The sequence below is a fragment of the Sphaerodactylus townsendi genome, linkage group LG07 (assembly GCF_021028975.2).
Source record: "Sphaerodactylus townsendi isolate TG3544 linkage group LG07, MPM_Stown_v2.3, whole genome shotgun sequence".
NCBI lineage: Eukaryota > Metazoa > Chordata > Lepidosauria > Squamata > Sphaerodactylidae > Sphaerodactylus > Sphaerodactylus townsendi.
In genome coordinates this window covers 110,887,876-110,911,235 of record NC_059431.1, presented here as the reverse complement: position 1 = coordinate 110,911,235, position 23,360 = coordinate 110,887,876, and the positions used below count along the sequence as shown (strand labels likewise).

Genomic DNA, 23,360 nt, shown 5'->3' with positions numbered 1-23,360 from the left:
GATGGTTGAGGGCAGGCCTATGACCGAGGCCCCTCCAGCACATGCAGAATAATGCGCATTCAATCCACTTTCACAATTGTTTGAAAGTGGATTATGCTATTCTGCACAGTAAAATCCAGCTGTAAAGTGCATTGAAAGTAGATTGAAAGTGCATTATTCCGCATGTGCGGAAGTGGCCTGAGACCAGTGACTGTCTCCATCTTGCTGGGCTCCCTTTCCCCTTCCTCCCTACCTCCTCCTTTCCCTTCCCTCTTTCCTGTTATTTATTGTTATACTTTTGCTCTCTTTTCCTATTGGCATTTAATTTGGCCTACCCTTTTTCAACTGGCCTCCCGTTGAGTTAAATGCCATCGGATTTTATTAATTAAGATTTTAATGTTACTTATACATTTTAATTGTGAACAACCTTTATTGGAAGCCATCCTGAACTTGACATGTCAGGAAAGGGTTAGGTAAAAGCCGAATACATAAATAAAATTAAAGAAGTTACAATTCCTCCATCACGGATATCCTCACCCTTGGTGGCTGTGATATCAATCATCTACTGGGGATATCAATTATCTACAACTCATACAAAGACAGCACACAACGCAAACCAAAGTGGGCACCTTCTGGTATTAGCATTTATTGTGGTCGGTTTGAAACTATACTCCCTGTCAATATGCAATTCACTAGATCTATATGAAAAGGATGCTGGACTTCAGACAAAATCTGTTTCTGTTTTAGAGACAGTTCGGTTTCAGATAAAGAGGCCGTACACTTCTAAAGACCAGCTTTAGGAGTCAACATCCAGGGAAGGTCCTGGCTTCTATACTCTGTTCGATGGCTATGTAATAAGGGTAACTGCTTGACCCCGTATGAAACAGGATGCTGAATTAGATGGACCATTATTCTGATCCACACTTATTCATATGTTAACACATGGATTGGATTCAGTAACCATTCTGAGCACACCAAGAAGTAACCATTCTGAGCTTCTATCGTGCCAGAAGTATGGTGATCCCAACATCTTCAGAGTTGACTACTGATGATGTGATACAGCCCAGGAGAGGTTTAAACCAAGCTTAAACCAAGTCTATTCTCATCTGCTCTGAGATACTGATGGGGCAACAACACCTCAAATGTAGGAGGAAACATAAGCACACCTGAGATACTGATGGGGATACGACACCTCAAATGTAGGAGGAAACATAAGCACATCTGAGATACTGATGGGGATACAACACCTCAAATGTAGGAGGAAACATAAGCGCACCTGAGATACTGATGGGGATACGACACCTCAAATGTAGGAGGAAACATAAGCACACCTGAGATACTGATGGGGATACAACACCTCAAATGTAGGAGGAACATAAGCACATCTTGGTTCGATTCCCCACTCACAATTAGATGAGTGCTCATCACGGCAAATATCCAGGTTTCCTGCAGAACTCCCCACTTCACCAGCGCCGAATGCGCATTCATCCTGTTTCTAGTGCTCCCCCCCCCCAGCATGTGTTATTTTAGAACCTGGAAGAAAGTAGACCTTTTTGAAAAATGCGTGGGCAATCTGGAGCGGTGGGGAAGTTGAGGGGTGTGTGTGAATCTAGATTCGAACTACCTGCCCTTGAGAGTGATGTGGAGCCTCCCATCCAATCAGGATGCAGTGGGCTGTGCGCGATGCGTGCACAGCCCCTTTTTAAAATTTTGTGAACTGGAGATCCACGTGGATAGGAAGCAACATGGGCTGGTTTTCACTGATTAACTGAGTAGAAGGCAATACAAAGCAGCGCTACACATCGTATCCACATGGATCCAAGTACATGGAGGTGCGTGGAAACGGCTTTGTTTTAATCACCCGTTTCTTTGTCTCCGCGTAGAGTCGTTCTGCGTATGCTCGCAGAGATGTGGTTCTGTCAATTTGAAAGTAAAAAAATTCCCGCCCTAGCACAATGCAGCAGCCAATCAGGATAGCCCCTGAGCGGATCGCGCGTTTGATCCGCCGACAGTGGGAAGAAGAGAAGAGTTTGGATTTATATCCCCCCTTTCTCTCCTGTAGGAGACTCAAAGGGGCTTACAATCTCCTTGCCCTTCCCCCCCTCACAACAAGCCCCCTGTGAGGTAGGTGGGGCTGAGAGAGCTCCGAGAAGCTGTGACTAGCCCAAGGTCACCCAGCTGGCATGTGTGGGAGTGTACAGGCTAATCTGAATTCCCCAGATAACCCTCCACAACTCAAGTGGCAGAGCGTGGAATCAAACCCGGTTCCTCCAGATCAGAGTGCACCTGCTCTTAGCCACTACGCCACTGCTGCTCCCTGGGGACTCCTGCATGGCTGCTGCGTTTCTGGGAACAAGGGAGCAGAAGCTGCAGTGGAGACCATGAAACCGTGTTCAAAAGGTCCCGAATCTTACCAAACCGGTTTGTATCTGCTTTCATTTTTTAAGTGGGGAATCGACCTTGGAGATGTCCTGGACTCTGCCCAATCCCTAACATTAAATGCACAGGTAAGAATATCACCCTGATGAGTTGCAAGTCATCTAAGATTACTCAGAGCAAGCCAAGGCCAATTGTCACAGCAGGGCACAGACTCTCCATGGTATCCCTGGTAACCGATCCAACACGGACAGTGTATTTTTCTCCAACAGGGAAAAACAGATCTTTCTGATTTTACATCTGTTGGTGAACATTTGCCTTCTGGCTTTTATCCCAATAAAGCAATCCTTTGCACTCCATGGTATTAAGTTGATCATGCTACCTTGGGGACAGAGTCCCACGGATATAGAAAGCGTGATCCTGAAAGGAAGCTTATGGCAGGAGCGGGGCGGAGGAGGTCGTCCCCCCCGCTCTCTGGCAGATTGTGTATCAGGGGGAGGGGGTGATCTGTTTCGGAAAGGGGATCTGCGGGCGCTCTCTAGGGATTACACCTCCTTATGAGGTTGGGGTGGAGCGAACCGAAGGGTTGGGACGCCTGGCAGAGGCTACCAGGGTTGCGCCGGAGTGGCAGATTGGAATAGGCACCAGAACGGGGTCTTGCGCCCATCTGGCAAGCCCCAGTACAAATCTCGCCTTTGCAGCCAATTCCTCCAGCAGGCAGGAACTGGGGAATGACCGTCCGTGTGCATATTGTTTTGTATTAATTTGTTGTGAGCCCTTTGTAGAGGGACTATGTGGTTTAGGAATCTTTGTGTAAATTATCAAATAATAATAAGACTGTGCACTTAGAGCCTTTTGGCTCCGCCTTCACTACCTGCCATCCAAACGCTCCCTTGTCTCATTGACACTACAGGACACGCAGGCTAACCCCTGGTTTTCTCTAATCGAGAGAAAGATTATTTCCATCGGCCTGCCTATTGAATCACTCTACCTAATGTCCTATTCAGAAGCGTACAATAGGCTCAGAGATCGGCTTTTAGATCTAGAATTTGCAAATTTACATCTAGCAGCCAAACGAACCTGCTCTCCAACACAACTCTTAATTCCATTTGAGCAGAGACGTATGGCCTACTACCTCCATATTTTTTTAAAGAACCCGAAAGGCGCAAGGGAGAGCCCTTACCATTCTTGCGATTTAGATCGTTATGCCCTCTGCCCTATTAAAGGGTAGGTTCAGCAATTTAGATAAGTCTGCAAGGCTATGCAGTTGCAAACTTAATGTGGTTGAAACCCTGACTCACCAACTCTTGCACTGCACCAGATTTGATAACATCAGATCTAAATATACCAACTTATATTTTTTCTTCCAATCTGGGCTGCCTGATCTGACTAGGTTATCTCTATTGTTAAACAACTCGGACCCTGGTTTTTGCGAAGAGATCGCCAATTTCATTGCGGAGATAGTTGAGAGTTTTCAGTAGAACGTACTTGTTGTGCTCCCCGTGGGGCCTTTTATCTATCATGTATTCATGCATTTGCTCCTGATTTATGTATTTCTTTCTGACTATGCCAATAAAGGCTTATGTATGTATAAGACTGTGCGCATGTTGTTTATATTGTTAAGTTGAACACAGTATGAAAGCTTATTTCTAATTGTTCAAGTGTTTATTGAATATCAGAGATACTGGTATGACAGCACCATTCAGGTGTTTGTTTGGCTTGCTTATCCTCCAGGTGATCACTGGAGACCTCCAGGAATTACAACCTACACATTTCTCAGGCTCTACCTCCAAAGTTGTCTGGCATTTCCCAACCTGGAGCTCCAACCCTAAGGAAAGCCCTGCAGATAACTGCTTGCATGAGCTGGCCGGCAAGCAGGTTGACAGAAGCTAGAGGCAGAGAGCAAAGCTTTGCCTCCACCAACAAATAGCTTTCCTGCTTTGCACAGGGGCAGGGTGAAGAGGACAGCAGAAACAGAAGGTAAAAGTTTTTCTTGCTTGTTTTAAAAGCAAGACACTCCCAAGAAAGACTGCAAGCACTACATGAAGACCAACGGTCCCTCTGGTTGCGTCTTGACCGGTGCACTATTTGTGAACATGGAGGTTCCTAAGAACATGGAGGTTCTAATGAACATAAGAACATGAGAACATAAGAACTAGCCTGCTGGATCAGACCAGAGTCCATCTAGTCCAGCTCTCTGCTACTCGCAGTGGCTCACCAGGTGACTTTGGGAGCTCACATGCAGGATGTGAAAGCAATGGCCTTCTGCTGCTGCTGCTGCTCCTGAGCACCTGGTCTGCTAAGGCATTTGCAATCTGAGATCAAGGAGGATCAAGATTGGTAGCCATAGATCGACTTCTCCTCCATAAATCTGTCCAAGCCCTTTTTAAAGCTATCCAGGTTAGTGGCCATCACCACCTCCTGTGGCAGCATATTCCAAACACCAATCACACGTTGCGTGAAGAAGTGTTTCCTTTTATTAGTCCTAATTCTTCCCCCACAGTATTTTCAATGAATGTCCCCTGGTTCTAGTATTGTGATTTATTTTAGGCTACAATCCTAGACTTACCTTGAAGTAAATCCCACTGAGCATTGTGGGATTACTTCTGAACAGACTTAGGATGGGAATATTGCAATATGCCAGGATGGGAATATTACAATATGGGGGGAAGCAAAGAGCTCTATGCAAGACAATGAAGTTCTGTTTTCTTGACATTCAGCAATTCCTCTGGATTCTGATATTTTTTAAAATACTGACTATATGCTTTCAAACATGTATTTGCAACCATGTGGAAACATGGTTTTTAAAAAGAAACGAAAAAGAAAGATCCTTCAGAAGGGAAATTCTGCAACATACCCACTGCCTCTTTTAAGAACATAAGAACATAAGAACTAGCCTGCTGGATCAGACCAGAGTCCATCTAGTCCAGCACTCTGCTACTCGCAGTGGCCCACCAGGTGCCTTTGGGAGCTCACGTGCAGGAGGTGAAAGCAAGGGCCTTCTGCTGCTGCTGCTCCTGAGCACCTGATCTACTATTTGCAATCTGAGATCAAGGAGGATCAAGATTGGTAGCCACAGATCGACTTCTCCTCCATAAATCTGTCCAAGCCCTTTTTAAAGCTATCCAGGTTAGTGGCTATCACTACCTCCTGTGGCAGCATATTCCAAACACCAATCACACGTTGCGTGAAGAAGTGTTTCCTTTTATTAGTCCTAATTCTTCCCCCCAGCATTTTCAATGAATGCCCCCTGGTTCTAGTATTGTGAGAAAGAGAGAACAATTTCTCTCTGTCAACATTTTCTACCCCATGCATAATTTTATAGACTTCAATCATATCCCCCCTTCGCAGTGATCATCTGACTCCTCACTTCCAAACGAAAAGAGTCCCAAACGCTGCAGCCTCTCCTCATAAGGAAGGTGCTCCAATCCTTCAATCATCCTCGTTGCCCTTCTCTGCACTTTTTCTATCTCTTCGATATCCTTTTTGAGATGTGGCGACCAGAACTGAACACAGTACTCCAAGTGCGGTCGCACCACTGCTTTATATAAGGGCATGACAATCCTTGCAGTTTTTGCAGGAATACTGAGCATTGCTGCAGCACAAAAGAAGGAAACTGTTAAAATATTTTGATTCACAGGTCCAAGAATTGGATTGGAGTACCAAGCAATTCGATGCAAGTGATAATCTCCAAACACATATTTACAAGCGGCCACACCTGCAACGGAATAGCTATCCTAAATTTAGACAAATATTCTGCAAAGCAGCTGCAGCAAGAAAACACCACGTCACCTGCTGAGCCTCCGTTAAGCTCTGCTCAGCTGACAGTCTCCAGGGCCAGATGCCAGAGAACTCAGTTCACCCATTTGCATGCCGTTCCAAAACAATTCCATAGGAGCCAGTCAATCGTCCATCTAAAACAGCAAGAGGGCAGCTAAACCAGCTATTCACAACATACTCCTATTCCCCTGCGTACACTCACAAAGATGCTGGGGCGCTTTTAAGGAGAAGATAGATGCCATTCCTTTGGGGAAGGGCAGCCCATATCTGTAACGCTCAGATTCCAGCTTTGCCTTCAATGGCTTCTGCACCAAGAATTCTCAGCACAAAGCCAATAAAAATAGCCTTCCAATTTTGGATGTGAATTCAGCATGTGTGTACCAGTTGAATTTTCACAACCAGATGACCACAGGATCTGTCTCACTGCATTCCCACTAATCAACAGCTCATCTGATGGACCATCAGATCCCATGTCAGGCAACATTTTCAGGCAGGAAATAAAGCTTTGTCCATGGATTTCCACATGGTTTTTAGCACAAAATGTTTTATTTCTAGCCTGAAAACGTTTCATTTGCATGCTGCTCCCCAGCGATTCTTTTTGTGAAAAAGTCTTGAAAAGGCCTTGTGATCTCTTTAGAACATTTCCCATACCTCTGCATCCACTGACCCTTCTCTCCTTCTGTTTTCCATTCATTCATTTTCCATCCCATTAGCTATGCATCAGTTGTTTCTGGAGTTTTTAAAAACAGTTTTTAAAAAACAAACTGCAGTTTGCAGTGAAAGTTGAACCAGTGAAGTATGATTTTGACAGCCCTTGAAATGAGGATTTCAAACAGAGGCTATTTCCGCACATGAGCGGAAACACAGCTCCACCGGCATGAATTTTGCCAGTGGAGGCTCAGGGGACTGTTTGCATGCTATGGTGCAAGTGGCCCCGACTTGCTCCCTTGCCAGAGAGGCGGCTCCGCATGCCTCTGGGTCGGCCCCCTTCGCTCACCTACCTGTCCAGCATTGCTCTGGAGGGCTGCAGGGACGTGTCCACACTGCCCTCTGACCTCCAGGGGTCGGAGGACAGCATGGCGGATCTCTGCAGTCCTCCAGAGCGATGCTGGACTGGAAGGTCAGTGGAGGCGATGGGAAAAGCGGGAAGACGGCGCTTTGCAAAAATCTTGCTTAAAGCAACGCCTCTGCACTGCTCCGGGGTGGCCAGGACAGTGCTGCTGCGATGCAGAAGCACCTCCTGTGCAAACAGCACTCTAGGGATGGCGTTTTTTCCATCCCTAGGGTGCTGTTATTTGGCCGTGCGGAAACGGCCTAAGTGTGTTGGGAGAAGGAAGCTTTCTAGCATCCTGCTCTACAGGGAAAAAAACCCACCAAAGTTTCGCTGCTTTGGATGGAATAGTAAATTATAATTTGTTGAAAATCCTGGAGTGACTAATTAGTTCACAGTGTACAAGTAGTTCAAGAGTAAACTCCACGCCCTGATTTCCCTGATGTAATGCTGAACCCTGTTTATAGATGAACTTATTCAGGCTGTTATTGTTTCTCATTCTCACTTCTCGAGTCTAGGCTAGCCTGATCTCATAGATCTCAGAAGCTAAGAAGGGTTGGCCTTGGTTAGTATTGGGATGGGTAACCTCCAAGGAACACCATGGTCGAGTCACGGAGCCAGGCAAACCACCCCGGCGCATCTCTTGCCTCGAATACCCAACCAGAGGTCGCTATAAATCAACTGTGACTTGACAGCACACACATACATATAAAATATACTGCAATCAGATAAGTGAACTATTGGATATTGGGCTATAGTAAGCATTCAACTCTGGATTCTGTTGTGTGGATAACAAAGTAAGTGAATCCAATAGTTCAGTTTCCAATATAATGTAGCTCAAGCAAGGAATCCTGGCTATCTACCGCATGGTAATTTTAGTGTGCCCCAAAGTGGAAACATTCCAGCTCATGGTTTGCTTAGTGGTTCAGTCTCTGTACAAGCTGGAACTTGGACTTTGGCAGGCAATTATGGAAGAGAACTTTCACGATATCATGAGAAGCGAACTATGGCATCCTGAGAACATTTCCCTGAGAGGATTAAGAAGAAGAGAAGAAGAAGAGTTTGGATTTATATCCCCCCTTTCTCTCCCCCAGGAGACTCAAAGGGGCTGACAATCTCCTTGCCCTTCCCCCCTCACAATAAACACCCTGTGAGGTGGGTGGGGCTGAGAGAGCTCCGAGAAGCTGTGACTAGCCCAAGGTCACCCAGCTGGCGTGTGGGGGAGTGCACAGGCTAATCTGAATTCCCCAGATAAGCCTCCACAGCTCAGGCTGCAGAGCTGGGAATCAAACCCGGTTCCTCCAGATTAGAATGCACCTGCTCTTAACCTCCTACGCCACCGCTGCTCCTTAAATAGGTTAGCTTCTGAACAGTCCTACTTAGCATTGCTCAAAAAGACCCTGTTCTATTCCCCTCAACCTGGGTTTTATTTCTCTCAACCCAGGTTTTTCAACTGGTGATCTTTCCCTTCAACTCGCGGTGGGGACAATTCCTGCCTGAGTGCTAACGCCAGCACTTTATTTCTCCAGCTCAAACCTCTCACTTGCGTTTCTGCCACTCGTGAGAGGGATGTCTGCAAAGCTAAGGAAACATGACTAGAGAAGCCGCAATATGCACAATATTTGTGTTGCCATAGCTTTGCAGCCAGGCCCTCAGAACAAAAAAGGGGAAAAAATTATACGTGCATGGGATCGCTAGGCTAAACAAACTTTATCCATCTACAATTTTTACAGTGAAAAAGCAAATGGATGAGCTGCAAGCAGAGGAAATCTCCATGGGGAATTTCCACGGAGATTCGGCTGCAGGACATAAGATGATGGTCTCCACTGTGAAACTGACAAGAGCTCTGTGCAACAGGTGGGGGAAAAAAAATCTGTGTTGTCTCCCGTGCTGTGGGAACACAAAATCCCCAACTGGATCTTTTTATAATGTCATAAAAACATTATATTTATGCTGTGCGGAATCCACCAATGAGATCGCAAAGAATGTGTGGATTTGTATTGTCGAAGGCTTTCACGGCCGGAATCACTGGGGTGCTGCGTGGTTTCCGGGCTGTATGGCCATGTTCTAGCAGCATTCTCTCCTGACGTTTCGCCTGCATCTGTGGCTGGCATCTTCAGACGATCCTCTGAAGATGCCAGCCACAGATGCAGGTGAAACGTCAGGAGAGAATGCTGCTAGAACATGGCCATACAGCCCGGAAACCACACAGCACCCCAATGTGTGGATTTCCCGTGCCTGAGTACGAATGAAGATTGTTGTATTGAGATGGTTTCCCTCCACTCCATCTCAATTGTCTTTTTTTGCACAATGCATGTTCATAAAATGACTCTCCACTGCTTTTCACAGCATGAGGCCCTGTCTGCCTGAGCAAAGTACCATAAAAGGGACTCCTCATTCATTCATTCATTCATTCATTCATTCATTCATTCATTCATTCATTCATTCATTCATTCATTCATTCAATGGCAGGACTTACACCCTTGTTTACCCATTACACTTTCAGCAGGAGCCTGCAATCAGCAAAAATCCCAGGATTTGGCAGCGTAACCATGAACTCCCTGAGTGGTGTTGTGGAGGGGAACTCCATTGTTTCAGTGAAACCCTACTCCAGTCAAAATGACACCTGATGCCTTTTTCACTGAGGGTCACTCAAGGCTATGCTCATGAGAAATATCAGCTGCAGCCAGAGGTGGGATCCAGCAGGTTCTCACAGGTTCCCGAGAGTAGGTTACTAATTATTTGTGTGTGCCGAGAAGGGGTTACTAATTGGTGATTTTGCCACGTGATTTTTGCCTTAATTACACCCCTCCTCTGCTCCTCAGCAGTAGCACGCAGAACTTGAAGCAGTCTAGCAGGAGGTGCACCAGCGTGCGTGGCAGCCTGCGCCTGCGTGCATTCATTTCCCACCCAAGGACCGGTGCAGCGGCTGCGTCCTTGCAACAGTCCCTCCCATGGAATGCCTGGCCACGCCCCGTTGTGCCCAGCCCAGCCCCATTGGCGCTACGCCACTGTTTGAATCCCACCACCATGGGAACCTGTTACTAAAATTTTTGGATCCCACCACTGGCTGCAGCCCTTATGTTTGAAGATATATTGTTATGCCACGCCTCCACAAATGGTGGCTGCCCTGCCCAATGTAGCCTGCCACTTACGGCCAGGTATTACCTTCAGATTTTGCCACGTGACTTGTCTGTCAAAAGGAGAGGGTTTGCCGAATACAGGTTGCCTGTGAACCTACAGGTACATTGGCCCCTTCCGCACAATTGTTTGCAAGTGGATTTTGCTATTCTGCACAGCAAAATCCAGCTGCAAAGTGCATTGAAAGTGGATTGAAAGTGCATTATTCTGCATGCGCCAAAGGGGCCATTGTGTAGAGAAGCATGGAGTTAGTTGGTCAATTTTTAAAAGCTCACCAACAAACGCAGGCTTCAAGATGCCTTTAATTTATAGAGGCATTCTCTTAAAAATAAAAAAAAAATCCCCCATAGAAATATTTCCCCTAATAACGAAGGATGTACATGTTGCTCTCTGACTGCCCAGCTTTCACTTAAAAAAAAGTAAATCTTTTGATTCGTCCATTGCAGAGATATAAGGAATACACACCTTACGCCTGTGAGGGAGTGGGCTAGAGACTTAAAGAAAAATAAAAGCTGGGAATTCAGAGAACCTGCTATGCTTATCATTACAACAGTATATCAATATAAGAATTGCATTAAAAAACAAAAAAGACACCACTTGTCCTCAGGGCAGGGGGAGAGGAAGTGATTTGACAACTATGACAGTCCAGGAATTGAAAAGTGGACTAGAAGTGAGTGGGAACCAGAGGGATAAAGAAAACCAGCAGAAACATTACAAACCAGGAAAAAATTGACTCAAAATTGGCTTCCGGAAAAAAAAAGATTTGGGTAAAAGCCATCTCAAAAGAACTGGGAAAAAAGCAGTGTGTGTGTGTGTGTGTGTGTGTATCTGCCCCCCCTACCCTAGAAAGTCCCTAGAACGCCCTACACCCCAGTCACACCCCTGAAATGCCCTTGCCATGCCCCGAAGGAGCGCGTAAGAAGCATCGCATCACTTCAATCCCCTTTGGCACTATACTCATTGCTTTCAAGTGGCCAACCAATATTAAAGTATGCGTTCGCAAAGAGGGCTCTGAGGTGCCATCTCTTGGCATAAAGCCAGAAGTTCACGCAATTACAATTGAGGTCTACTGCATGCCTGATAAATATTTGTCCAGTCACTCCTTGAAGACTGTCAGAGAAGGGGAGTTCACCACCTTCCTGGGCAGCCAATTCCACTGCTGAAGAATACTTACTGTAAATTCCCCTCTTCCCCCAAATTCCAGTCAGTTATATATAAACCTATATATATATATAAACCTTTATTAGGCATAGAATCCATAGAACAGCCAACATTGTCCAAACAAGTATCCCATACACGAGAACCATCGCAGGTAATCATTCCAAAGTTTCTATAAGGAACCTAGCTACAAAAGTCAAAATCTCGGAGGCGGAATCGTTTAGTAGAAACGTAATCTTCCCCACAGCAGAGCAATGGAAAAGCCAACCCAGATCAGATCCCAAAACATTAATGCAAACTAAAGGCACAAATATGCTTGTGTACTTTTTAAAATCAGGAATTGGCAATCTAATATTAGGCTTATTCTAAAGTCTTACAGCCCAATCCATATGGGGGGTGGGGGGTGGGGAAGCTCTGCAGCAGCCGGGGACAGTGTGGTGAAGGTGGTGTCACGTCATTTCCAAAGGGTCCTCAGGTGGTGCAAAAAGGATAGAAATTTATCCCCCCCACACACTTTTTAGTGGCGTAAGCCTGCAGCTGGGGAGAAGGGTACTCCTGAGATGGAAGGCTGGTGGAAGCTTACTAAAGTGGCTCTCCTCCGGGAACACGCCCCCTCACCCAGGCCTGCCTGCTGCTGTGCCAGCATATGCTTGGGTGCTGGTACAGCTTCTGGGTAGCAGCTACTTTCGGGTGTGGTCACTGCAGAGCTGTGCAGTGCTGGCATGCTGGCATCTTTGCTCTTCTTGCCCGCGTAAGTGCCCCTTGTGCCAGTGGGGTGGACAAACATACCGGTGCAACCCTCTGCCAATTCGCCCCTCTGCATCTGGATCAGGCCCTTAAAATCATAAAAATGGGTTTAAGAATTAAATAACTTGTTTAGTATAACTATGCCTTAAATGTTAATTTGTGTGGTGTCTCTTAAAGGAAACGTATTTAGTTCATAAAACAGCAAAGCAGAAAGGTGGGAAATAGGATAGACATAAAACACTGCTCACAGCGACTGTCTGAAATTATATTTATCTCAGTTAAAGGGAGAAACTTAATTGGAGGCTTTATTGGACTGCCAAAGGGTTTTCTCTTCTCCTGATAAGAGCCTGCCCTTGTGGGTGTGGAGTCAGTCTTCCAATCATAGATTAAAGTTTAAATGATTCAAAGTTGACCTTACGGTAATCCCACTTCTGCCAGAAGCAGAATTGTTTAACACAATCATATTTTACATTCTGAAGTCAACCAAATTGTGTTTGGATAGATTTCTGTAAATACTCCATTCTGAGTAAAACATTAGACACCTCTGAACCCAGTTAATTCCAGTGGATAATTACATGCATCCTTATTACATTTCTCTGATGAGACTCCACAACGTATGCAAGGTGTTCCATAAATACCTTGTTTATCTGGGTTTTGTATTTTAATGCCTCTCTCTGTCAAAAAGTGACCTCACAGCCTTTCTGACTAATTTGCATCGAGACATCCCTTTTAACTAAAGATAAGGAGAGATGTGTACCAATTCGACTGGCTGTTCTGCCTGTGCTTGGCTCTCCCCCCCACATCCATTTTTGTATGGAGTCGAAGACAAACTTTGGTTCCCCATGATGTACAGATGTATTCGCATTTGATTAACAGGAGTTTAACCTGGGCTTGGAATCCCAGTTAGAGAAGGGGAAGCTAACTCCAGTTTAATCCAGGTCAAAGAAAAGAGGATGCATAATCGGCCATAGAATTGGAAAGGGCCATATAGGCCATCTTGTCCAATCACCTGCTCAGTGAAGGATCCGTCTACTGCAGTGATGGCAAACCTTTTAGAGACCGAGTGCCAGGGGCGGAGCAAGGAGGAACTCTGTCCAATGGCACGCGTGCCCCCTGCACTCCTGCCACGCCCCCGTCTGCCCCCACCCTGCCCTGGAACGTCCCTGGAATGCTCCAAAACACCCCAGTCACACCCCTGGAATGCCCTTGCCATGCCCCGCAGGAGCGCGTGCCCAGTGCATCGCACGCCCCTCATCCCCTTGGCACTATACCACTGCCAAGTGGCCAAACTGAGACGACAGTGTGCGTGCCCACAAAGAGGGCTCTCAGTGCCATCTCTGGCACGCATGCCATAGGTTCGCCACCAGTGGTTTACTGCATGCCTGATAAATATTTGTCCAGTCACTCCTTGAAGACTGTCAGAGAAGGGGAGTTCACCACCTGCCTGGGCAGCCAATTCCACTGCTGAAGAATACTAACCGTAAATTCCCCTCTTCCCCCAGATTCCAGTCAGCACCTTTCTGGCTTCAATTTATACACATTATTGCAAGTCCTATCCTTTGCTACAAACAGGAACAGCTCCTTGCCCTCCTCGAAGAAAGGAAAGGAAGCAATGATGTTCCCCTCCCCTGATTCAACATCCTCTTTTCCAGACAAAACATTCCCAGGTCCCTCAGCCTTCCTAGAAAAATTTGATCCCCAAGCCTCTAACGTTCCTCATGGCTCTCGTCTGCAACCCGCTCCATTTTGTCCACATCTTTTTGGGAGTGAGGCCTCTAGATCTGTACACATATTCCAAATGCAGCCTGACCAATGCGGTGTACAGCTGGATCCTGATACCCTGCCATTTGGATGTTATAACTCACTGATGTATCCCCAAGACTGCATTAGCTTTTTTTGTCGCTGCATCACACCGCATGTTTGCATTCATATGACATGGGTAAATGGCTTTAATTTTATGTGATTTTCCATGCATGGCGAGGGTGGAGGGCAAACAGACCTGGCAACAATCCTGTTGGGGTGTAATCCTGTTTTTCCTGAACTGTGATTAAATGTTCTGTCTAAGTGCAGTCTAAGGTCCAAACAGCAGTGGGAGCAGCAGTGGCGTAGTAGGTTAAGAGCAGGTGCATTCTAAGCTGGAGGAACCGGGTTTGATTCCCCGCTCTGCCGCCTGAGCTCTGGAGGCTTATCTGGGAATTCACTCCCACACACACCAGCTGGGTGACCTTGGGCTAGTCACAGCTTCTCGGAGCTCTCTCAGCCCCACCTACCTCACAGGGTGTTTGTTGTGAGGGGGGAAGGGCAAGGAGATTGTAAGCCCCTTTGAGTCTCCTGCAGGAGAGAAAGGGGGGATATAAATCCAAACTCTTCTTCTCTTCTAAACAGATTTCTGATCAGCACCATGATGCAAGAGTTTAAAGCCGCATTCCTCTGCCGCTGTATTGAGCTGAAATAGCAGGGTCCAAGCCTTTCTCCCCTATCCCAAGGTTCTGATCTGAAATAAAGGCTGAACGGCCATAAGAGGCGACACAGGCTTGTGCAGCTCTGTTTGCCCTCCTGTCATACTGTCTTCTCCAATGTGAAATATTCCTATTTGGTCCTCTGGTGAAACCCATGTGTATTGTGATGGATTTCTTGAACCAGCCCAATGTGCTCCCCTTCCCCTGCCCATTTCAAGTCAGGAAAATGATGCGTGGGAAAGCTGAAGCACCTTTCTCACACGTCGTGCAGCAGCGATCAAAATCTACGAATGGGAATTAAGGGCCACCTGCAACTCGTGTCTGATTGGATACAGTGTTGGGAACCCAGACCCAATCCGTGTAGCCCATAAGGTTTAAACAGGCTCAATTCAATTCCTAATTCAGTTTTTGACTGAAAGTACAAAGCAGTTTCCCCATTTTTAATTCAAAAGAAGGTGTGCCTCAGGTATCGATGGTAAACACTGCTTCAGTAGAAGAAAGGGATCTAATTAGAAGAGAAGAAGAAGAATTTGGATTTATATCCCCCCTTTCTCTCCTGCAGGAGACTCAAAGGGGCTTACACTCTCCTTGCCCTTCCCCCCTCACAACAAACACCCTGTGAGGTAGGTGGGGCTGAGAGAGCTCCGAGAAGCTGTGACTAGCCCAAGGTCACCCAGCTGGCGTGTGTGGGAGTGTACAGGCTAATCTGAATTCCCCAGATAAGCCTCCACAGCTCAGGCGGCAGAGCTGGGAATCAAACCCGGTTCCTCCAGATTAGAACTTCCTACGCCACAAAAAAGAAAATTCAAGGCATTAATGACAACACATAGAATATTGACAAGCAGATATCCCGGCCTACTCTTATTTACTGATTACATTAAAAGAGAGAAGCTGCAGCCATTACGCTGCCAAGAACAAACTCTCCAGTCCATTAGTTGCAGGAAAATGCAGACATTGTTTTAATGACTCCGAACACATTATGTGTTATAACTCCTGGGTTTGATGCCAAGTGTCAATGAGTGGCTGGTGATTTTGGCTCACCAATTGGAAGACACATTTGATTCCAAACATTTATCTATCTCATTCTCACATTACTTTTTAGATGTACCCTTATAAAATCTTAATTTCGTGTTGACAATATGTAAAGCCCCTTGATCTCAATATGGGCTCCGAAAGCCGTTTCTTCGCTTGACAAAATAACACACAAGCAAGGGAACAAATAGGGTGGAATAATATGGACAGAGTAAAATGAGAGACTCAAGACAGATAAATTCTTAAAAGGAAAATGCACATGTGGATCATTTTTTTTTGTAAGTGAGGCAGGGTTGCATTAGCTGTGCAATTCCTTTCTCCCGTAATTTGATTGTAATACAAAAAGACTCTCCGCTGCCCTTTGTTCCTTTATTACTGGCATTTACAGACCATCTATTGCAGAAGACGTTTTTAAGCACCACTTGTGAAAATCATCACTGGCATCTATGGAATGATATTTCTAGTACTCTCCCCTACCTACCTTATATATGGCATATACCAAGAGAAGGCAAGGCTTTCAACTGATTAAAGAATTTAAAGTTTACCACCCACCAGCCATATAGCTGACTGACTCCCTGATTAAATTTAAATACATTTGCATATCACTGTTTGAGTTCCCTCCCCCTCAGGAGGATTCAAAGGAGTTTACAAATATATTAATACACACAAGCGACAACCGCAATGCAATGGTAAGACAGAAAACAGTCCTTCAACTATTACGCATCTATCTGGCCAAAGGATCGTGGACAAATGATTTCACTACTTGAAGACTGTCAAAAGCTCACTAGTGCAATGCTGCATCCTTAAACCTTTGGAACAGTGGTTCTCAACCTTCCTAATGCTGCGACCCTTTAATACAGTTCCTCATGTTGTGGTGACCTCCAACCCTAACATTTATCCATTTTACAGATGGAGAACACTGAGGCAGAGAGTCTTAGGCAACCCCTGTGAAAGGGTCGTTTGACCCCCAAAGGGGTCGCGACCTCCAGGTTGAGAACCACTGCTTTGGAGGGTGGGGTGCCTTCCTCATGGCCTGTGGAAGTCCATTCCATAAAATACAGAGTGGGAGATTCAGACTCAAGCTGAGCCAGTCCTAATTGCCCTACAAAACAGAACTAACAAAAGTTGACTAGTTTGGAGTTTTTCGTTCACCAAAATGCCTTTCACTGGCTTACTGAGTATCACCAGTGTGAAGAGGGGGCCACCACTAAGAAGACCTTGCTTGGTAGCCATCTGCCTAACCTTAGGGGCATATGTCTTTAGCAAAGTCAGGAAGAAATGCCATTCCTAACATTTTTTCACTCTTTTAGTAACAACATATCCAAATACCCTCAGAAATAAATAACAGCCCACTAAACTAGCAGGTCTGCCAACTAACCTTTTCTCTCAGCAACTGCGTTTGGCCTTCACCTTCAATCAGGCTTCAAGAGGGTACTGAAACTAAGGCGACTTCAGCACCCCCTTGGATTGCACAGTAAAGCTAGAAGCCCAAGCAGGAAGTGGAACTAGAAAAGGGGTTCACAACCTTTACCACCCAAAGAGCCATTTGGACCCGTTTTCCACAGCCCCGAAGATCTACGGTGCCCACTCCAGTTTGGCCCCTCCACTCACCTTTCCTTCCAGCGCTGGGAGGCAGAGGCGCCAGGCAGGGAAACCCTCTCTGCCCGATGGAGCAGACAGTCGCCTGGGCTGTGGAGAACAGGGGGCATGGTGTCTGCGGTCTGCCCAGTGCCGCTGCCTCTCACGCTGTGGGAGGCAGTGGTACCGGGCAGGGAAACCCCCTCTGCCCGACGGAGCATGCAGGCACCTACTCTGTGGAGCAGAGGGGGGATGGCGGCCATGGCCTGTCTGGTGCTGCCACCTCTCGCGCTGCGGGAGGCAGTGGCACTGGGCAGGGAAACCCCCTCTGCCTGATGGAGCGGAGAAGGAAGTCTGCTCCATGGGGCAGAGGGGGAATGGCGGCTGCGGGGATAGCAGAGGGGCGGTGGCGGCTGCTCTGGAGGGACACGGTCATGCTACCCTCTGACCTCCTGGGGTCGGAGGGTAGCGTGGGTGTGTCCCTCCAGCCCTCCAGAGCAGCGCTGGAAGGAGAGGTGAGTGGAGGGGACGTGAAAAGCGGCGCCCTCACACATGGAGCCGCCTCTGGTTCGGCCCCTCGACTCACCTTTCCTTCCAGCGCTGCTCTGGAGGGCTGGAGGGACACGCCCACGCCACCCTCCGATCTCCAGGCCACGTGGAGCCACAGTATAAGGCTGAAAGAGCCGCATGCGGCTCCAGAGCCACAGGTTTCAGACCCCTGAACTAGAAGGATCCTTCCATACACATACTCAAAGGTGTTACACTTCTTTAGCTAGAGCTATTTTAAGTATTGAAAAAATGTCTCAAGCTACTCCCCCCCACCCCCGATATCCTTGCCATTTTTGTTCTGTCCTAGAAACAGAACATGGACTAGGAAGAGCACCAGAAACATCAGTTAATCAGCACAGAGAAAAAATCCTACGAAATAAAAGCTGGCTGGTCAAGTTCAGAGCAGATTTCTTTGATGTCTTTTTCTTGAGCCTTCAAGGATACGCAAAAACGACACCGCAGCAGCTAGGTCAAACTACGCCGCAGCAGCAAGGTCTGCCATCAACCAGGTGGAGATTTCTGTATTACAGACTATCTCCAGATTGCAGATAGTTTGGCTGCTTTGGAGGGTGAACTCTATAGCATTATACTCCATTGAGGTCCTCCCCAGTGGTGGGATCCAAAAATTTTAGTAACAGGTTCCCATGGTGGTGGGATTCAAACTGTGGCGTAGCGCCAATGGGGCTGGGCGGGGCACGACGGGGGCGTGGCTGGGCATTCCGGGGGAGGGGCATTCCTGGGCGGGGCTGTGGCAAGGACGCAGCCACTGCGCCGGTCCTTGGGCGGGAAACAAATGCACGCAGGCACAGGCCTGCCACGCACGCCAGTGCACCTCTTGCTAGACTGCTTCAAGTTCTGTGCGCTACTGCTGAGAGGAGGGGCGTAACTAAGGCAAAAATCGCGTGGCAAAATCACCAATTAGTAACCCCCTCTCGGCACACACAAATAATTAGTAACCTACTCTCGGGAACCTGCGAGAACCTGCTGGATCCCACCTCTGGTCCTCCCCTACACAAACCACATCTTCCCAAGGGTCTACCGCCAAATCGTCAGGAAATTTCCCAACCCAGCTCTAGCAGCAGTAGATGAACTACTGGCAGTTTACCCACTATCTGCTGCTCTTGTCTGCAATTACAAGCCAGATTTTATCCCTGTGTATTTCCCCACTACTGCACAACGTGGCTCTTTGAAGGCAGATGTTAGGCCTACGGATGTAAAAAAAAGGGGTTTTGAGCCTACCGATGGATGTTGCCTTCCAGCTTCTTCACTTTGAGCTCATCTTCTTCTGACTGCCTCTTCCTGGCTTCTTCTTCTGCAGGTGAACCGACAGGAATCCCCTGCAACAGCCATTTTTCACGAAGCGCTTTTGACTGCGTGGAAGATGAAAGAGAGAGAGAGAAAAAAAGCTCCCTGGGTGAGACATTCAGCGACTTCAACTCTTAAATATTTCATAGCCCTCTCGGAATCGCTGATGAGGACTTTCAGCACTACACGCGTCGCGCTCCCTGGATCAATCCCTCAAGGGTGGATCTGGGTCATCGTTGAACCGTGTGTGTGTGTGTGTGTGTGTGTGTGTGTCACTTCCATAGTTTGCTCTGTCAATGTCACATGTGATTTGTTAACCCAAAGTAATTTTCACTTTGCCTGCAAACAGACAATCGGATTGATGAACAGAATCAATGACACGATGATTAAATTCCAATTCAGATCCAGGATCTTTTTTTTTTTTTTCCGGGAAGCAGAACATATTTATCACCCGCACTGCATATTCAGTATCGCAATAAAACAATTTATTTCGAAGCTTGGCATGTAGGTTGACCTAAATGCAAAGGAAGGAACAGAATAATAGATATTGAATGCAAGAGCCCAAAACATAAAAACAAGGTAGGACGCATGGCGATTTCACTGTGTGACACTTTTAAGTGACATGCTTGTTAATTCATGTGCTGTGGTCTTCAATATCAAGGATAAAAATGAGCACAGAACATAATAAATAAACAATGTCAAACATCAATCACCTTTGACTGTCACGATACACACACACACACACACACACACACACACACACACACACACACACACACACACACACACAGACACACACACCTTGTTCCCATGTAACTATGGCTCAGTTGAATCTCTGGCCCACCAATTACTGCACTGTCTCAGATTCAAGGAAATCAGATCCAAGTACGTGAATCTTACTCCTTTACATTTACCCCATCTCCCCAATTTAATTAGATTACACTACTTGTTGGGCAACCCTGATCCTTCTCTCTGTATGATAGTGGCAGACTTTCTCCTGGAAATTACTAAACGCCAGTAGATTTCCTTCGACCTAACATTTATTTCCTGTATTGTATATGCTTTTTAATCCAGTTGTTATTATTGTTGTTTATTATTGTTGTTATTGGCAGTTTCATCCTACATGTGCCTGCTATATATATATATAGCAGGCACATGTGGGCACACACACACATATATATAGCAGGCACATGTAGGATGAAACTGCCAATAAGGTGCACATTCTTTACAGTTATAGAATCATAGAGTTGGAAGGGACCCCAAGGGCCATGAAGTCCAACCCCCTGCATTGCAGGAACACACAATCAAAATTTGACCTCGAAGTCAAAACATGAAAAAAACAAGAAGGTTCCTCCTGAATTAATGACCCATCTTGTCTGGCACATTACTTCACACAGTGGCCAACCAGTTGCTCTGGAGGGTCAACCAAACATGGATTAGAGGTCAAAGACCTCCGTTTGTTACACCTCCCCCAGCGGCTGTCTCCCAGCTCCGGCATTCAAAGCCCCTGTGTGTAGAGGGTTCCTTCCAGTCAACATGACTAATAGCCCCTGATGGCCCTCTCTGTAAATCTGCTTAACTCTTCTTTTTAAAGCCATCTGTGCTTCTGGCCCTCACAGCCTTCAATGGCAGCAGACTCTAGAGTTTAATTACTTGTTGAATAACAACGTATCTTCTTTTGTCCTGAACTGAGTCCTCAAAAAATTTCATTGGGTAAACCCAAATTCTAGAATTATGGGAGAAAGAGAAAATCTTCCCCTGTCTCCTTTTTCTTCATAGGAAAAGCGTTCTAACCCCTTTTATAATCTTGGTTGCCTTCTTTTAAGTTACACTTGATCTATGTATTGTCGAAGGCTTTCACGGCCGGAATCACTTGGGTGCTGTGTGGTGTCCGGGCTGTATGGCCGTGTTCTAGCAGCATTCTCTCCTGACATTTCGCCTGCATCTGTGGCTGGCATCTTCAGATGATCCTCTGAAGATGCCAGCTACAGATGCAGGCGAAACATCAGGAGAGAATGTTGCTAGAACACGGCCATACACTTGATCTTTTGTTTAACAGTTTACACCAGTGATGGCGAACCTTTTCGAGACGGAGTGCCCAAATTGCAACCCAAAACCCACTTATTTATCGCAAAGTGCCAACATGGCAATTTAACCTGAATGCTCAGGTTTCAGTTTAGAGCCCACACCACAGAGCAGGTAGCCTTCGGTTAAGCTTGTACAATGGCCTTAACTAGTTAAGACCAGCAGAATTCTCCAGGAAGGTTTTGTGCATTTCAACGAAGTTTTGCTCCAAGGCACGTGTTACTCGGGAGTAAGCTTGGTGAAGCAACCATGCAACGCTTTGAATGGGTGAATCACGACCCTAGGAGGGTTTACCCAGAAGCAAGGCCAGCCTAGGGGTGTGTGTGTGTGTGTGTGTGTGTGTGTGAGTGATTTTCCGCTCCCCCTACATGACGAACTCTGTGTACGCACGCCCACAGAGAGGGCTCTGAGTGCCACCACTGGTACGCGTGCCATAGGTTCGCCACCACTGGTTTACGCCATTGCTTCATAATTGAATTTTATGGTGGTTTTATTATTCTAATTTCCTACACCATCTCAGCTACTCCTAGGAAGAGAAATATAATGCCATTTTTCATTAAGAAGTAAACCTTTTCCTTTCAGCCTCTTTTATATATTTTTAGTATGGACATATTTCAAAACGACAGAGTTATTGCCAAATCGTCCTTTGTACCACTGGGGCATCATTTTAGAATGCATCAGTTAACTTTGACATCAACATTAGAAATGGGAGGAGGAAGTAGTATAGAAGGGAAAAAAAGACAGAGATTAGAACAGAAAGCTTTCATTCATTCATGAATCAGTTGAATGGAATAACCCAAATGCCCACAGCAGGAATGAAGTCCCCTGTGTATTTGAACAAAGTGCACTGGAAAACATACATACTCAATCTGGCACACGGCCTTTCTCGTAACCAAGCAAGATATCACTCCAGTGGTCATGGGTTATAACAGGTCATGGGCCTGTCATTCTGAACTTTTTAGCCAATGGACTTAATCTATACAACGTGTGATTGGTGTTTGGAATATGCTGCCACAGGAGGTGGTGATGGCCACTAACCTGGATAGCTTTAAAAAGGGCTTGGACAGATTTATGGAGGAGAAGTCGATCTATGGCTACCAATCTTGATCCTCCTTGATCTCAGATTGCAAATGCCTTAGCAGACCAGGTGCTCAGGAGCAGCAGCAGCAGCAGAAGGCCATTGCTTTCACCTCCTGCATGTGAGCTCCCAAAGGCACCTGGTGGGCCACTGCAAGTAGCAGAGTGCTGGACTAGATGGACTCTGGTCTGATCCAGCAGGCTAGTTCTTATGTTCTTATGTTCTTATACCTCAGCTTGATGTAACAACATTATTAAAGGGATTTTTCAAGATTATTTTCACTGGTTTAGACATTACAGAAACACTACTATTAAATATTGCTTCTGAAGATCAGTGGTAGTTCTTTCTGGCAGGGTAGGGAGCCACTAGGTCAAGTTCCTGTGCTGAGACTGAAATTTTTATCTGAGGCTAAGTACAAAGTTGACCTGCAGATTCTGCACATTTTGAGGTTATCACAGGATTCTGTTTAAGGTAAAATTTATAGTAAACAGGTTTCTCTTCAGGTGAAAAATATTCAAGGGGTTCAAATGAGTTTTAGGCCTGTTATGTACTTTTGATCTGCCCCACAGGGGGCGTACATTCCCTTCAGCGCAGAGTTCTGGTTATTTCCCCCTTCCAAACTCACTGCACAGATCCCAGAAGTCCTGTAGTTCTGAAGGTGACGAAAGTGCTAGGTTTTCCCTTCCTGCACAGGGAAAGCGATACAGCCCCAGTGTCTGTCTGGTTAGCTTTGTATTTGCTGCCTTCCCTGATCTATGGAAAGCAGTTTCACCCACTCATCTGCAGGCACTTCCAGGGGACTGATGGCACATCTCAAAAATAATAATACCAGCAAGGTGTAGTGGTTAAGAGCAGTGGAATCTGATCTGGAGAATCGGGTTTGATTCCCCACTCCTTTAAATGAGCGGTGGACTCCAAACTGGTGAATCAGGGTTTTTTTCCTACTCCTACACAAGAAGCCTGCTGGGTGGCCTTGGGCCAGTCACAGTTCTCTCAGAACTCTCTCAGCCTCATCTACCTCACAAGACGTCTGTTGTGGGGA

The 23,360-nt window shown here is 46.3% G+C and overlaps 2 protein-coding genes across 5 annotated transcripts in view; both read right to left on the bottom strand.

Annotated features, from left to right (window-relative positions):
* The window catches only part of LOC125436749 (A-kinase anchor protein 2-like), a 480,182-nt gene that overhangs the window by 240,847 nt on the left and 215,975 nt on the right, over positions 1–23,360 (bottom strand). The gene's annotated exons all lie outside the window — the stretch shown is intronic.
* Positions 1–23,360, bottom strand: part of LOC125436751 (paralemmin-2-like) — a 161,947-nt gene that overhangs the window by 70,332 nt on the left and 68,255 nt on the right. For both annotated transcript variants that reach the window (XM_048504007.1, XM_048504009.1), the window contains exon 3: positions 19,090–19,220. In XM_048504007.1, coding sequence (XP_048359964.1) covers positions 19,090–19,220 — 131 coding nt within the window. The remainder of the gene's footprint in view (positions 1–19,089; positions 19,221–23,360) is intronic.